This window comes from Nicotiana attenuata, chromosome 1 (assembly GCF_001879085.1).
Source record: "Nicotiana attenuata strain UT chromosome 1, NIATTr2, whole genome shotgun sequence".
Classification (NCBI taxonomy): domain Eukaryota; kingdom Viridiplantae; phylum Streptophyta; class Magnoliopsida; order Solanales; family Solanaceae; genus Nicotiana; species Nicotiana attenuata.
Genome location: NC_031989.1, coordinates 29,857,703 through 29,872,646, shown reverse-complemented (window position 1 = coordinate 29,872,646; position 14,944 = coordinate 29,857,703). Strand labels below are relative to the sequence as shown.

The 14,944-nt window shown below is 41.6% G+C and overlaps 1 protein-coding gene across 1 annotated transcript; it reads right to left on the bottom strand.

The window, feature by feature from the left end:
• On the bottom strand, window positions 4,103-5,760 carry LOC109234438. Its single transcript, XM_019400429.1, has 4 exons — window positions 5,626-5,760; window positions 5,178-5,400; window positions 4,697-5,111; window positions 4,103-4,586 (listed from the first exon to the last, which is right to left on the bottom strand). The coding sequence occupies exons 1-4, from the start codon at window positions 5,758-5,760 to the stop codon at window positions 4,103-4,105; spliced, it is 1,257 nt and encodes a 418-aa protein (XP_019255974.1).

The following is a 14,944-nucleotide window of genomic DNA, read 5'->3' as shown; positions in this document are numbered from 1 at the left end:
GATCCTCGCTCGATCGCGGATATCTCCGCTTTCCATTATTTTGTTCGACATGATTGCCTCGATCTTGCTCGATCTCTTTCCCGCTCAGTCTTGGTCTTGGCTGATCTCGATCTCGATCGGTCCCTTAGTCACGAGCTCGGCAATCTAACTTGTGTCACGATCCGATACGATATTGGATCTAACCTTGGCCTATCACGCCCCGATCTCGATTAGTCATAAAAAGGGGAAAGCCCGATTTGACCATATACGGATAGTCCTCTCATTTTTTGGAGAGTAATGACAAGAAACGATTTGAGCCTTCGATCTTCACCTTGATATATCATGACATAAGCATCATGATGTAAGAAGCAGGAGTAGCCGAAATGTCTCGTCGGTACAGTATCCCAGGCATTTAATGCGCGTCAGTCGACGGTCGGCCATTACCTGTTTTAAACTGTCATTGAGAAATTATAAATACCCTTCTTCTTCATTTTGCAAACTTTACTTTCAAATCTTCTTCACCCTAATCTTCAAAATCCTTCTTCCTCAAAGCTTTGTATTCTAGGATCTTTTGAGTTCCTTCGGATGTTTCATCGTAAAATTCCTAGTGCTTCTTCTCAGTTTCCATTTTCCTTCACAAAAGCAAAATGGCTAAGACTTCATAAATAGTTTCGCAAAAGGGAACCTCTTCTTCATCAAGGCTCGCCGGTGACGGAACTGTGGCAGAGCCTCCCCTAGAGGACTTCGTTCCGACAAAGTGCCCTACTGCAGCCGAGTTCAAGGTGGAGAACGCACCCTCGATACCGGGTCATTGCGAACCGATGTCGAGATACATATGCACAATTACCGTCGATCTCCTCGACCAAGTTATAATGACTTGCAACTGGGTTGACAAGCAAATGGTGGTGCCCTCGCCTGAGGAATCAATCACTACCCATGTGGAAGGGTTTTTAAGTGTTTACACTTATCCTTTCACATTAGGTCCTTTAGACCCATCATTGTTGCCTTCTGCAAGAGGTACAATGTGACCCTTGGCCAGATCCATCCGTCATTCTTGAGGATCGTGATCCTCCTCCGATTTTTCGTAAGCAAGATCGAGGGGCATCATTTTACCCTCGATCACCTTATGCGTCTCTACAGTCCTCGGCTTTATCGAGGAGGATTGATCAAGCTTTACCGCCGAGCCACCAAACCCCCATTCTCGAGCATAGACGAGACTCGAGACCAAGGTTGGATGGGTCGATTTGTCCGAATAAAGACTTCGGACCTGATCCCAGCCGGAGACATGCCGTTTCCTGAAAAATGGAACATGAATCGTAAGTATTGATTTGCCTTGAATAACTAACTTTGCCGTTTTTACTTCTCACCCTCTTTCCTCATCTGAGTTTTTTGTGTTGTAGCTGTGGCCCACGTGCCGGAAGTGATCCCCGATCTTGAGCAATGGGTCAAGGGCCTAGTGTCGCAGAGGTCATACTCCGAGCGTACTTGGATGGAAATATCGAAGGGCCAATGGGAGGCCCGTAACCATGGTAATCTTCTTTTCTTAGAACAATTTCCATTCGAGCTTTGCATTGGACTTACTCATGCCCCAAAGCAAGCCAAGAAGAAGAAGAGAAAAGGGGCTCCGAGCTCGGAAAAGAAAAAATCGGTGATGAGGCCCCGTAAACCCAAGGGGAACGTCATCCGCCTAACTATGGAGTCATTCAAACAACTGAGGGATGAGGCTGAAGAGGAAGAAGAAGAAGAAGACTCCAGGTTGGTGGCCCGTGTGCGAACTGGCACCGAAGCTCGAAGAACTACCGGGCTGGTGGGAGCTGAAACTGCTTTGCCTCATTTTGACAAAGTCCTCGAGCCGGAAAGAGCTGAAGATGCTTAACCTCGAGGTGAGGAGGCTACCGAGGAGGCGGCTGGAGCTGGTGTAGAAACCATTCTCAAGGTTTCCCGAGATGAATGTGGAACCCCAAAAGATTTACTTGGGGCAATAGAAATTAGAGATTCCCCCTCGTTGCCTTCGTTCTCTGATTCGACGATCAAGGATGCTCAGGCGATGGAGAATTGCAACGGTGAAGGTATCTATGAAGCAGAAGACCCTTTTCGTGGCTATTTTTCTGGAGTGGAAGATGTCACCGGTCTGGGTGACCTGGATGTACCGAGGAACGGCTCAAGTGAGGCTTCCTCGAGCTTTAAACTGACCAATCAGTTTTTTGCCCCCAGTGTCGATCCCGAGCGTAAGCGATCATTTGTCATCTCGGTCCCGGAGGATGCTCAGGTTCTTTCTGCCCCCGTAGGGGTGGCTAGCTATCTTCGATGCTTGGTTACCGAGGAGGACCAAGCCAAGATGGATGAGGCGGAAGTTGAGTGTTTGTTCAACGAGGCCCAACATGCTCTGAATCGGGTAAGTTCGCGGGCTATTCCATTATCTTTTTAAAACTTTGAGTTGTAACACCCCACACTTAAACCATTGCTCGTCCTCGAGCAATCAAACTACACTTTATTTAGATACAACCTTACTAAGAAACTCTCCTAACTCATTACACCAAGAATATTTAAAATAGACTAATTCACCTCAAGATTTGAATCATAAGTACCACGCATTATTCACAACTCACTCACTTACTCTAACACAGAGGTCAATGATATCAATTACTCTAACACAGAGGTCAATGATATTACCTTTCCTTCATGAATCATGTGCCCTCACACAACAAAAGAGAGTAGTTCCACACACAATAAAAATTAAGAACAATCAGGAACTCAAGATAGAAAGAATTTACTCACTCTCAGAAACAACATTCATATGCCACAAAAGATTAACCATAGGCTTGCCCGTAGTGTACTACTCTACTAATTTGAGATCATTCAGTCAAGGATCAAGTAGGACTTTAATTGGTTGTAATGTAAGCTGCAGGACGGGTAGGATATATTTAGATATAAGAGTGACTACACCTCCCTAAGCACTTTAATACAAACATTTTACCTTTCAAAACCCCACACTTATGTTAAACCATAACTCCTCCTTTACATCAATATACATTAACTCCTTACTTCTTTAAATACAAATACATCAAGAGATACCACTTATCAAAAATATTTTGCACAATAATACAACTATATTTTTTCTTTTCTTATTCAACTCAAGTGGCTCTTACTTTTTCAAAACAATGCACATTTCTCCTATTTCAATTGTTCCACTCAAAATCTAAACCAATCACCCCACACTTCATTTTTACAAAGTTCATATCAAATTCAAGTGCTCAAGAGAGGAAAGGTTCAAATAGATGGGCAATTCAAACAAATGGGTAAGGCTTGCAATGTGGTTGCCAAAAAAAATAGGATTACATGCTCAAAAGGGTTAACTAAGATACATATCAATTAGGTGGGCAATAACATATAACTGGCTCAACAAAGAAATGCCTATATCACTTCCAAGACTGACTAAAACTACTATTTCGCTTTGCAAACACACAGGACAAGTTCTAGACATGAAATGCAATGCACAGAATAACACAAAAACCTCTCACACACATGGCACATAACTCATTCAGGATTGAACTCATCACGACACTCTAGTCAAAGCACTTAAGCAAAGTTAAGATCATACAATTTAAGGTTCTCATACAAGAGTCAAAAACTGAGCCTAAGCATCACACTAAAGCACTCATTATTCTCAAGGCATAACAAAGTCAAGAGATATTGCTTCAATTCAAATCATAGCACAAGGTTTCCTACTTCTAACAAAAATAAAATCTAACTACACCCGGTTCAAACAAAACCCTTGAAAAAGAACCGCGGCACAAAGAAAAACCAAGGGGAATTGATACACTACCTACAAAAGAAAATCTTTTTGGTCTTTTTCTTTCGACTTTCTCTCTCAAGAAACCTGTCGAATGATCCATCGTCGGGAGAAATCAAAAATTTTAAAATGTTTTTTTCTTCTTTTTTTTCAATTTTTTTTCCTACTATTCAAACTAACAAAAGCAAAAACAATCAAGCTAATTAAAGCAAACACTAAGACTAATCTACATACAACATACAAATATCCCCCACCTCACACTTTAAGTTGTGGCATGTACCCATGACACACAATTAAAAAACATAGGGTAGAGGAAACTTCCCTGAATCTCTAATCGGGGTCTGAATCAAAGTCGGGCTCCATTCCACGTGCCCGAACTAGTGCACACATCCATGCGAACAACTTCTTCTCAGCCTTCTTGGGGTACACCCCACACTTGTCTTTCTCAATCACCGGGGCCTTCTCTTTTGGGCTCTTCACTTTCCACTCAACACTTGAAGCTCGCTTCTCCCATTTCACCCCCGTTTCTACATTCATCTCGAAAGTTACGGTCTCATCACCCACTCTCAGCATGAGTTTTCTATCATGTATATCTAATATTGCTCTACCCGTTGCTAAGAATGGTCTTCCTAAAATTAGGGGGACCTCCTTGTTCTCCTCCATATTCACCACTATGAAATCTACAGGAAATACAAACTTATCCACCCACACCAACACATCTTCTACTATCCCCTCAGGTGTTATGGTTGTTTGATCGGCCAGCTGCAAAGATATAGGCACCGACCTTATCTCTCCAATCTCCTTCTCCAGTTTCCTGTAAATAGAAAATGGCATTAGATTGAGGCACCAGAATCACATAAAGATTTATCAAAATTAAGAGTGCCTAAAGAGCAAGGTATAATAAAACTCCCTGGATCTCCATACTTTTGTGGGTGTTTATTTTGCAATATTGCACTGCAATGCTCTGTGAGTTTGACCACTGAGGTCTCTTCTATCTTTATCTTCTTTGTAAGGATCTCCTTCAAAAACTTTGCATATGCTGGCATTTGTGAGAGAACTTCAGTGAATGGCAGGTTTACATTAACCTTTCTCAGCATGTATAAAAATCTCTCGAATTGCTTGTCCAGCTTTTCTCTATAGAGCTTTTGGGGGAAAGGTAGAGGAGGCATGTGCTTTCTCACATCATCAGATTCCTCCCTTCTTGAAGCTTCCTCTTTCTTCTTTTTGTCAGCTCCCTTTTTGTCTTTCTTTTTCTTATCATCTTCAATTTTCAGCTGCTCCCCACTTTTTTCAGGTGTCACCTCTTTTTGGACTGGAGTGGGTTCTTTCAACACTTGCCCTCTTCTCAAGGTCACAACATTTACCGTTTATTTGGGATTTCTCTTGGTATCAGTAGGCAGAGTACCTGGGATTCTCTCAGATAAGATTGTTGCTATTTGTCCCACTTGCTTCTCTATATTGAGAATTCCCACCCCATGAGCATCTAGCCCCTCATCTTTCTTGACAGTGAAAGCTTTTATTAGATCTTCTAAAACAGGTTGATTTTGCTGTTGAGGCTGAAACTGCTGCCTCTGCTGATTTTGGAAGCCTGAAGCTCCTTGTCCCTGAAATCTGGGGTTGTTTTGTTGCTAAGCATTTGCAGTACCCCCAGGTGAACTCCATGAAAAACCAGGGTGCTTCTGACCCATTGAATTAAAGTTATAATTACCAACAGCATTAACTTCCTCAATTGAGTCTTGACACTCATGAGTAGGGTGTCATCTTTCACATATGTCACATGCTGCATAAGTTTCATTATGTATTGAAGCTAAGGTTAGCTTCCTTATTTCCTTTGCCATGGCATCAAGTTGTACCTGTACAGATGTGTTAGTATCAACCTGGTGAACACCAGTTGATCTTCTTCTTTTAGCAATCTCTGAGGGCCACTGATTGTCATATTCAGATAACTCATCTAGAATAGTGACTATCTCCTCTGGAGTCTTCTTCATTAACGGACCTCAAACTGCATTACTCAATGTTCTTTGTGAGGTCGGTGTCAGACCATCCCAAAAGTCCTGGAGTTGCATCTAGAGTTCGATTCCGCTATGTTGACACTTTCGCACAATCTCTTTAAACCTCTCACATGCTTCAAACACAGTCTCAGTCTCCTTCTGGCAGAAGTTATGGATTTCTCTTCTAAACTTGCCCGTTGTAGCTAAGGAGAAATATTTAGAAAGAAGCTTGGAGGTCATCTCCTCCCATGTTCTAATTGATCCCTGGGGCAAGCTTCGAAGCTAGTGCTTCGCATCATCTTTTAGAGTGAAGGGGAATGCCCTTAAGTACACTGCATCTTGTGACACACCATTGTATTGAAAGGTGTTCATGATCTCCTGGAAGTCCATTAGATGATTGTTTGGATCTTCGTTTATCTTTCCTCTGAAGACACAGTTGTTATGGAGGGTTTGAAGCAACCCTTGCTTCAGCTCAAAATTGTTGACTACAACTGGAGGTGGTCTCACACTTGATAAACCTTGGTTGTAGACCGGTCTATCATAATCACCAAGTAGTCTTCCTTGGCCGAGAGCTGCTTTTCTGAACTGGTCTGGAACCAAAGGTTGATTCTGAGCTATTCTTCGAGCTCTCTCCTCCTCATAAGTAATTTGTGCATATCTAAGTGCTGCTTCTTCAACATCTCTTGCAGCTTTCTCTCTGAGTTGGGCTGCCTGTCTCGAAGCCAAATCAACATTATCATCATATCCCACCATCTTTTCTTTAGTTGAAGATTGCCCAACCGTCTCTATATTCACGGGGAGATTTCTTTTCTTCCTCAACTGTCGCAAATGTTTCTCAATTTCTGGTTCGTATGGTAGTAATTCCTTCCTAGAATATCGGAAGAAGATCGAGTCATGCACCAATCTAACCTGTAGCCTGCGCACAGTCCAAGAACACCCAAACGTAAAAAGAGAAAAATAAAAGAAAAAGAAAAATTCCAGAATTAGCGCTACAAACTATTTCAAACACTATTGATTGCCAATCCCCGGAAACGACGCCAAAATTTGATGAGCTTGAAACACACACTAAAATATGCTCGCTAGTCGAATATAGTAAATTATAATATCTTATCCACAGGGATTGGAGTTAAACAGTATTATCGTAGTTTGTAGCTAGACTGCTATCCAAGATGATCAACAATTGAGAGTTTTAATATTAAGACTAAAATTTACTAATTCTAAGCTATTGACTAATGACAAACAACGCAAGTAGAAGGTAAAGGAAGATATCAATTTGGGGAAAATATGGTTGATAAGATAGGTGCAAGACAATTGTTTGGGATTTAACTCTAGATAATTCACTTTTAATGTTCAAGTGAGTCTCTCGATTTCACCTTGTTATTAATTCAATAATTTAGTAAAAACTCCTCTCTCGATTAGGTCTCAACCTCACAAGATGAATTAATTTAAGATCGGTGAAGATATGCATGAATTCCTAGTGGATTAGTCTTTAGGAGAACCTCTCTCGGTTATCCTCCTAACTAAGTTTAATCAACAATTCAACTAGCCTCTTCCGACTACTAAGAAGAATTAATGACTTCAACAAATAAAATATAATGCAAAGATATCACAAGTTATACCTCTCTCGATTACCTGAACAAGTGAATATAGATGCAATGGTTAAAACATCCAAAATGATTTCAATACATAAACTAGAGTTAATTATCCACAAACAAGTATCAATACACCAAATCCATCAAACCCTGAAGAGAACTACTCCATGGATATGGAGTAATTCATCATAATAATTTTTAAGTTAAAGGAAAACATAAAACAATCCAAACCCTTATCTTGAGTAAGGATTGAATGATGAAATCCTTGTGATTTTGCTTCTCCACCTCCTCCTTGGCTTACTTAGGTCTAAGATGTGTCAAAAGTCCATAAAATAATATTTTTCCATGTATATATACCAAGTAGGGTCGGGACCAGACGAAAACACTTTTTTTCGCGCGAAATAGGACAATCACTCTGTAAATTTGCACAGGCGCGCCGCATGGGGCGGTGCACCATGCAGGGCAGTAGTGGAGAAGTTCAGAGAGCTTATTCTGACAGGTTGCAGGAAATTTCCACAAGCGCGGCGCGTCGCGGTAGTGGGAATTCGGGAACATGCAAAACATGAAAGATGTAGCCCTTTTAAATAGATTTCCAACAGTATATTGTGGAGCCCAAACGGATTTTTGAGCGAAAAGTTATGTGCATTTTACTAGACAATGCACAGTACGCCTGCTCGATTCTTCGTTTCGTTCTTAACTATCATCCATTGATCCCCGAACACGATCCCGGCTTAATTCCTTGGGCTTTTACTCAGACTTCAAAGCTCCACATCACTTGAATTCATTTCATAATATCTACATAGCTCGAATCACTCCTACATGGCATAAACACACAATTAGTGCAAAACACTAGCAATTAAAGCTCAAACTCTACTAAAGTGCAATAAATTGGAATGTAATATTCGACTAAAACATGATATTATAGCCTACCATCAGTTGTAGATAGTTCTAACATTTTCTTCCTCACTTGTAGGCTTCGATGTTGCATCATGAGGCCTTTCTTCAAATCTGAGAGGAGCGCAAGGCTGAGGTTCGGGGCCGCACTAAGAAATGCGACGATACCTACAAGCTTGCTAGTGAGAAGCTTCAGGTAGACTTGGTGATGGATCGAGATGAGCATGCTGAGATGGCCGTCCGAGTACTTCATGATAGTGAAGATGAGTTGGAAATAACAACTAACGATCTGATTCTGCAGGTTCGATAGAGGTTCGAACAGATCAAGGACCTCCAAAGGCAAATAGATAAAGTACGAGCCGAGGCTGAAGCGTTCAAGGGGTAGATGGACATCTTAGCTTTAGGAAAGGCGACCGTCCAAGCAGAGTTGGAGTCAGCTGAGTCTCAGCTTCGGGCTGCAAGGGAAAAGGCATTGGTACAGGCAAAGAAAATTGAGGAGCTTCAGTCCAATTTAGCCAACTTGTTCAAGGAGTCGAGGTGCCCAGATCTATGGCATCCACGACTAATAACAAGGCCTAGGCTAATGCAACCCAAACCAGGTTTGGGATGGTAAGGACCAATAATAAGCATTTCCCTCGATCGTTTCTAATTGATGGACCCTAAATGATCGAGTGAGGACCTGCTCAAACTCGAAATAAGGTAGCTCTTAGGCTTTCTAGTCGGGTGAGAATGGTCTATCGAACTCGAAGTAAAAGTAGCCCTTAGGCCTTTGTAAATTTTATATTTGGCCGATCTGGTCTTTGTAAAACGATCGTTTATATATATATATATATATATATATATATATATATATATATAAGGCTTTCTACCCTTTTCGGCTTTAAAATTTTTCCTTTATTTTATTGTTTGTATTCACAAAGGTTAGAGCGCCTTAGCACAAAATAATATGGTTGTGTTCGAGGGTTCAAACAAACCTTGCCTTTATTTCCCTTCTGGTTAAGGCGTTACCGGGGTTCGGTGTTACCGAAGTTTTCTCCCGAAAGTCTCCTAAGTTTAAGATTCTGCCGAGGGTTGCCTTTAGAAATGTTTGTGAAAGAATTTTTTCTTTTTTGAAGGCCAATTTTTGTTACAGATTTTAGACGTTTACGATCCGTGTTGAATTGGCCGTAGCCTTTTAGTTCGGGTGTAGCCCGGTGAGCTCGCTTTCCCGAGTTATCCAGGCTTGCCTAAGATAATAGTTCCCGAGTGGGTAGGCCGTAGCCTTTAAAATTCGAGGGTTACCTAAGAGGTCTTATGCCCTCGATGTTCAATAGTTCGATCTTTTTTGAGTTTGTTCTATGGACGGTAGTCCCCGAGTGAAGGAGTGATTATTCGAACTCTGGTTGAAATCGGCCCTTGGGCTCGTTTCCATAATAGATCGGAAGTATGGGGTTGTAAAGTGGAAATTTTCCCAAGACATTAAATAGTTGCAAGGAAATTACTTCTCTTTATTCTTGTCAAAAACAATCATACATGCGTACATCTTTTATGTCAGGGCTCGAGCAATCTATTTGGGCACGGTTCGTTCTGACCGTTTGGCCCTTACAACAAATCATACCTATTGAGACCCTTTCATTTCGAAATAATTTCCTTGCTAGAATAATTAAATATAATTTCCTTGCTAGAATAATTCAATATCCGAGGGTAGTCCCCCCCCAGTATTCGAGGTTGATTCTAGAGAAATCTCGGATACTATAAACATAGTCTTTGATATCGATTCGTGATCGGCCTCAATTCTAAGGTAGCACGATCCACTGTTGCCTCGTTAAAAACCTTGTCGAAAAACCCATTTGGGACAAAAACGGTTCAAGGGAAAAAGAGTGCAACGCGTGCTTTCAGATCTAAAGGTTTCGTACCGTTCCTCGTTGATAACCTACAAGTGTTAGTAAAAAAAAACATTGAAATGGGGTCGTACCTTAGCAGTAATATCGCTTGAGATGAGTTACGTTCCAATTATTCGGTAGTTGTTCTCCGTCCATCGTTCCGAGCTTATAAGATCTTTTCCCTGTGATCTCGAGAATCTGGTACGACCCTTCCCAATTCGGACCCAATTTTCCTTCATTTGGATTTCGGGTGTTTAACATGACCTTCCTCAGTACCAAGTCCCCGATATTAAAATATCGAAGGTTGTCCCTCCGATTGTAATACCTTTCGATTCGTTGTTCCTGGGCAGCCAATCGGACAAAGGCAGCTTCACGTCGTTCATCTAATAGCTCCAGGCTTGTATTCATGGCCTCGTCATTTGATTCCTTCACCGCATATCGAAATCTGATGCTTGGCTCCCCAACTTCAATTGGTATTAAAGCTTCGGCGCCATAAACCAAACAGAACGGGGTAGCCCCGGTACTGGACTTCAAAGTTGTGCGATATGCCCAAAGGACTTCGAGGAGGACTTCTCTCTATTTTTCTTTGGTGTCGGTCAACCTTTTCTTGAGGTTTTGTATTATGGTCTTGTTGGTCGATTCAGCTTGCCCATTCCCACCAGGGTGATAAGGCGTTGTAAAATCCTTTTAAGCTTAAAGCCTTCGAGAAATTTGGTCACCTTGCTGCCGATAAACTGTTTTCCGTTGTCACATGCAATTTCGAATGGTATTCCAAATCGACATACGATGTGGTCCCAAATGAAGTCGATGACTTCTTTCTCCCTGACCTTCTGATAGGCCTGTGCTTCAACCTACTTAGAGAAATAATCAGTCATAAATAAAGCAAATTGAGCCTTACCTGGTGACGATGGAAGAGGGCCAATGATGTCCATCCCCCACTTCATGAACGGCCACGGGGATAAAACCGAATGCAACAGCTCCCCGGGTTGATGAATCATCAGAGGATGCCTTTGACATTTATCACATTTTTGCACAAACTCCTTCGAATCTTTTTCCATATCAATCCAGTAATAGCCGGCTATGATTACCTTTCGAACCAGCGATTCGGCGCCTGAGTGGTTCCCACATGTGCCTTCGTGTACTTCCCTCAAAATATACTCGGTATCTCCCGATCCCAGGCATATCGCTAGCGGACCGTCGAACATCCTTTTGAGTAAGGTTCCATCTTTGGACGAGCTAAATCGGGCTGCCTTCGGATCTGAAGGAAGTTTTCCGTTTTTCAAATACTCTATGTATTTGTTTCTCCGACCCCAGATCAAGCTTGTGGAATTTATTTAGGCGTGGCCTTCTTCGGCCACTGACCTCATGAGTTATACAACATCCCCCGAATTGAGTTTGTTGTCTTCGACCGACGAGCCTAGATTTGCGAGGGCTTCGGCTTCAATATTTTGATCTCGAGGCACATGTTACAAAGTCCACTCCTTGAACCGGTATAGAGTTATTTGTAGCTTATCCAAGTATCTTTGCATACGTTCCTCTCGAACTTCAAAGGTTCCGTTAACTTCATTCACAACGAGGAGGGAGTCGCATTTGGCTTCGATCACCTCTACTCCCAAGCCTTTGGCTAGTTCGACACCTGCAATCATGGCCTCATGTTCGGCCTCATTGTTAGTCAATTTTATAGTTTTAATAGATTGTCTAACCACGTTACATGTGGGTGGTTTCAGCACGATGCCGAGTCCAGACCCCTTTACGTTCGAAGCACCGTCTGTAAAGAGAGTCCAGATCCCCAAAGATGTACTCGAGTTGACTAATATATCTCTTTCAACCTCGGGCACTAGGGCCGGCGTGAAGTCAGCCACAAAGTCTGCCAAAATTTGAGACTTGATGGTTGTTCGGGGTCGATACTCAATATCGTACCTGCTGAGTTATGTGGCAAGTTTGGCCAATCGTCCCGAAATCTCGGGTTTATGCAAAATATTTCGAAGGGAATAAGTTGTTACAACACATATGGGATGACATTGAAAGTATGGTTTTAGTTTCCTAGAGGTGCTTATCAAAGCGAGCGCTAACTTTTCTAAATGAGGATATCTAGTTTCGGCCTCACCTAGGGTCCGACTGACATCATAGGTAGGGAATTGCATACCTTGCTCTTCTCGTACTAGGACTCTACTTACCGCTATCTCTGATACTGCCAGATATAAGTAAAGTTGTTCCTCTGCCCTCGGCGTATGAAGCAATAACTGGCTCGACAAGTATTGCTTAAGCTCCTCCAAAGCTCGTTGACATTCTGGGTCCATGTGAACTTGTTCTTCTTTTTCAGCAACGATAAGAATCGATGACTCCTATCAGACGATCTCAAGATGAATCAACCCAAGGCTGCAATGCGCCCGGTTAACCTTTGTACAGCCTTCACATTATCCACTACCGCAATATCTTCGATTGCTTTGTTCTTATTGGGATTGATCTCGATTCCCCGATTCGACACCATGAATCCGAGAAGCCGTTACACCCCATTTCGTACGTGAAAGTACGCCATAAGTAAATTGATGAAAGCTCGAAAATGAGATGTTACATCCTGCATTTTCGTACGTTAAAGTTTTGTCGTAAGTTAATCGACATAACTTCGGGAATGAGATTATTTTGAGATTATAAGTATTATGCTATTTCAAATAAGTGATAAGTAAATTCGTGAAGGTGAGAGGGTGAGCGAATCAAAGAAAATGAGTTTCGTCGATGTTTGATATTTTGGGATAAAATACGGTCTAAGCTATAATACCCGGTATTTATGGACTAGTGCCATACAAGATACCACATGGCCATGATAGTAAGGTGTATAAAGTATGTTAAAAGTGATTAGTAATTTAGATAATTTGAGATAATTCTTAATTATATAAATAGTTGGATAATTATAGATTTTTAGTGGGAGATTAACTAAGTAACTAGGCTATTTGGATAAGCTTAATAAGCCCCCAACGTGGCAGCCAAGGGAGTCTTGATCAAAAGCCCAACAAATGACTCTTACACCATGTAGCAAGGTGGCACTTTTAAAGGAATTTGTGGCCAAGTCATTACATAGGTGGGGCCCATACCAATTAAGGTTAAAACCCTCTCTACATCACTTAAGAAAGAGGCTTGCATCTCTACAATGATTTAACGAAGGGGAGCTTCAGCAAGAAAATTCATACGAGATTATCACATAATAGCAACGAGATTTGCAATTCTAAGAGAGCACGGTACAATCTTTCTCAAGAATATCGTACGGATTTTTCCCTATTTTGATCCGTCGTTACGTAGACGTGTGTTAGAAGGATTGTCAAGAGAATCGATTCAGGTATGTTAAGGCTACCCCTTTTTTCTTTTTGGCATGATTCATACGATACAAACGAAACGAGCAAACGCATAGCTTTCATAAATGACTCTATTCATAGAAGTACTAGGGATGTCTATGTTCTTGATTCCCCGTGTGACTTATCATTATATCTTCTGTTCATGGGTCTCAGAAAAATACGTAGTTGATAATGTTTATCCAAAAGGCATATTGATCTTATAACATTCCGAGAAGTCTTATTAACGTATTTCTTATGCATTTCATTCATTTATACATGTACATTGACCCATGACCAGATAGCGTTATATACGCGTATATTATATGTATATGGGATATGGGAAAAGGTTATGGCGTTATATACACACCACCACCTGATCAGCTGGTATACGTTCATGATTTTTCCCACAGTGGCCGAGATGATATGATGGGATGCCCTAAGAGGCTTGATGATGTTATGTATGTATATACCTATGCATGATATGATATTTATACGCATATGCATGACATTATAAATGTTTCATGATTCACAGAGCTATTCAGACTTATAGGTTGAGTCTTTTACTCAATGTTCTTCCATGTCTATTGTATACGGCTTTTTCCTGCCTTACATACTCGATACTTTATTTATACTGACGTCCCTTTTGCCTGGGGACGCTGCGTTTCATTCCCACAGGTCTCGATAGACAGGTTGAGAGTCCTCCAAGTAGGCTATCAGCTCAGCGAAAGATGTTGGTGCGCTCCATTTGCTCCGGAGTTACTTATTTGGTCAGTATGATTTGGACATGTATTGATTGGTGTGGCGGGTCCCTTTCCTGACCTTTATGGTATTTAGCTACTCTTAGAGGCTTGTAGACATATTCATGTATATGAAAGATTGTATGGCCTTGTCGGCCTATGTTCAGTGTACGAGTGATCATTTTGGCCTTATAGGCCCGTATGTCATATGTATAAGTTTGTATTACATGTTGGGTCGTCCTATGTCGAGTGTTTCCTCATGTTTCACTCTAGTTATCTCAACACAGCCTTTCCATCTCATTCACCTATGATAGTATGATACGAAAGATACGTTACGTTGGTACTCGGTTGAGTAAGGTACTGGGTGCCCGTCGCGGCCCATCGGTTTGGGTCGTGATAGAAACTTGCCGGACCCGACCCCGAATGCGCATTTCTCCGGGTTGAGCTTCATGTTGTATTTCTTCAGTATACTGAAAGTTTCCTGCAAATGCTTTAAATGGTCCTCTGCTCGCAGGGACTTAACTAGCATGTCATCAATATAAACTTCCATAGATTTCCCTATTTCTTCCTCGAACATTCAGTTTACTAGGCGTTGATAGGTTGCACCAGCATTTTTTAGTCCGAACGACATTACATTATAACAGTAGGTACCATACTTAGTGATAAACGAAGTTTTTTCCTGGTCTTTCGGGTTCATTTGTATTTGGTTGTACCCGGAATAGGCGTCGAGAAAACTGAGGATCTCGTGGACGCCCGTGGCATCGATC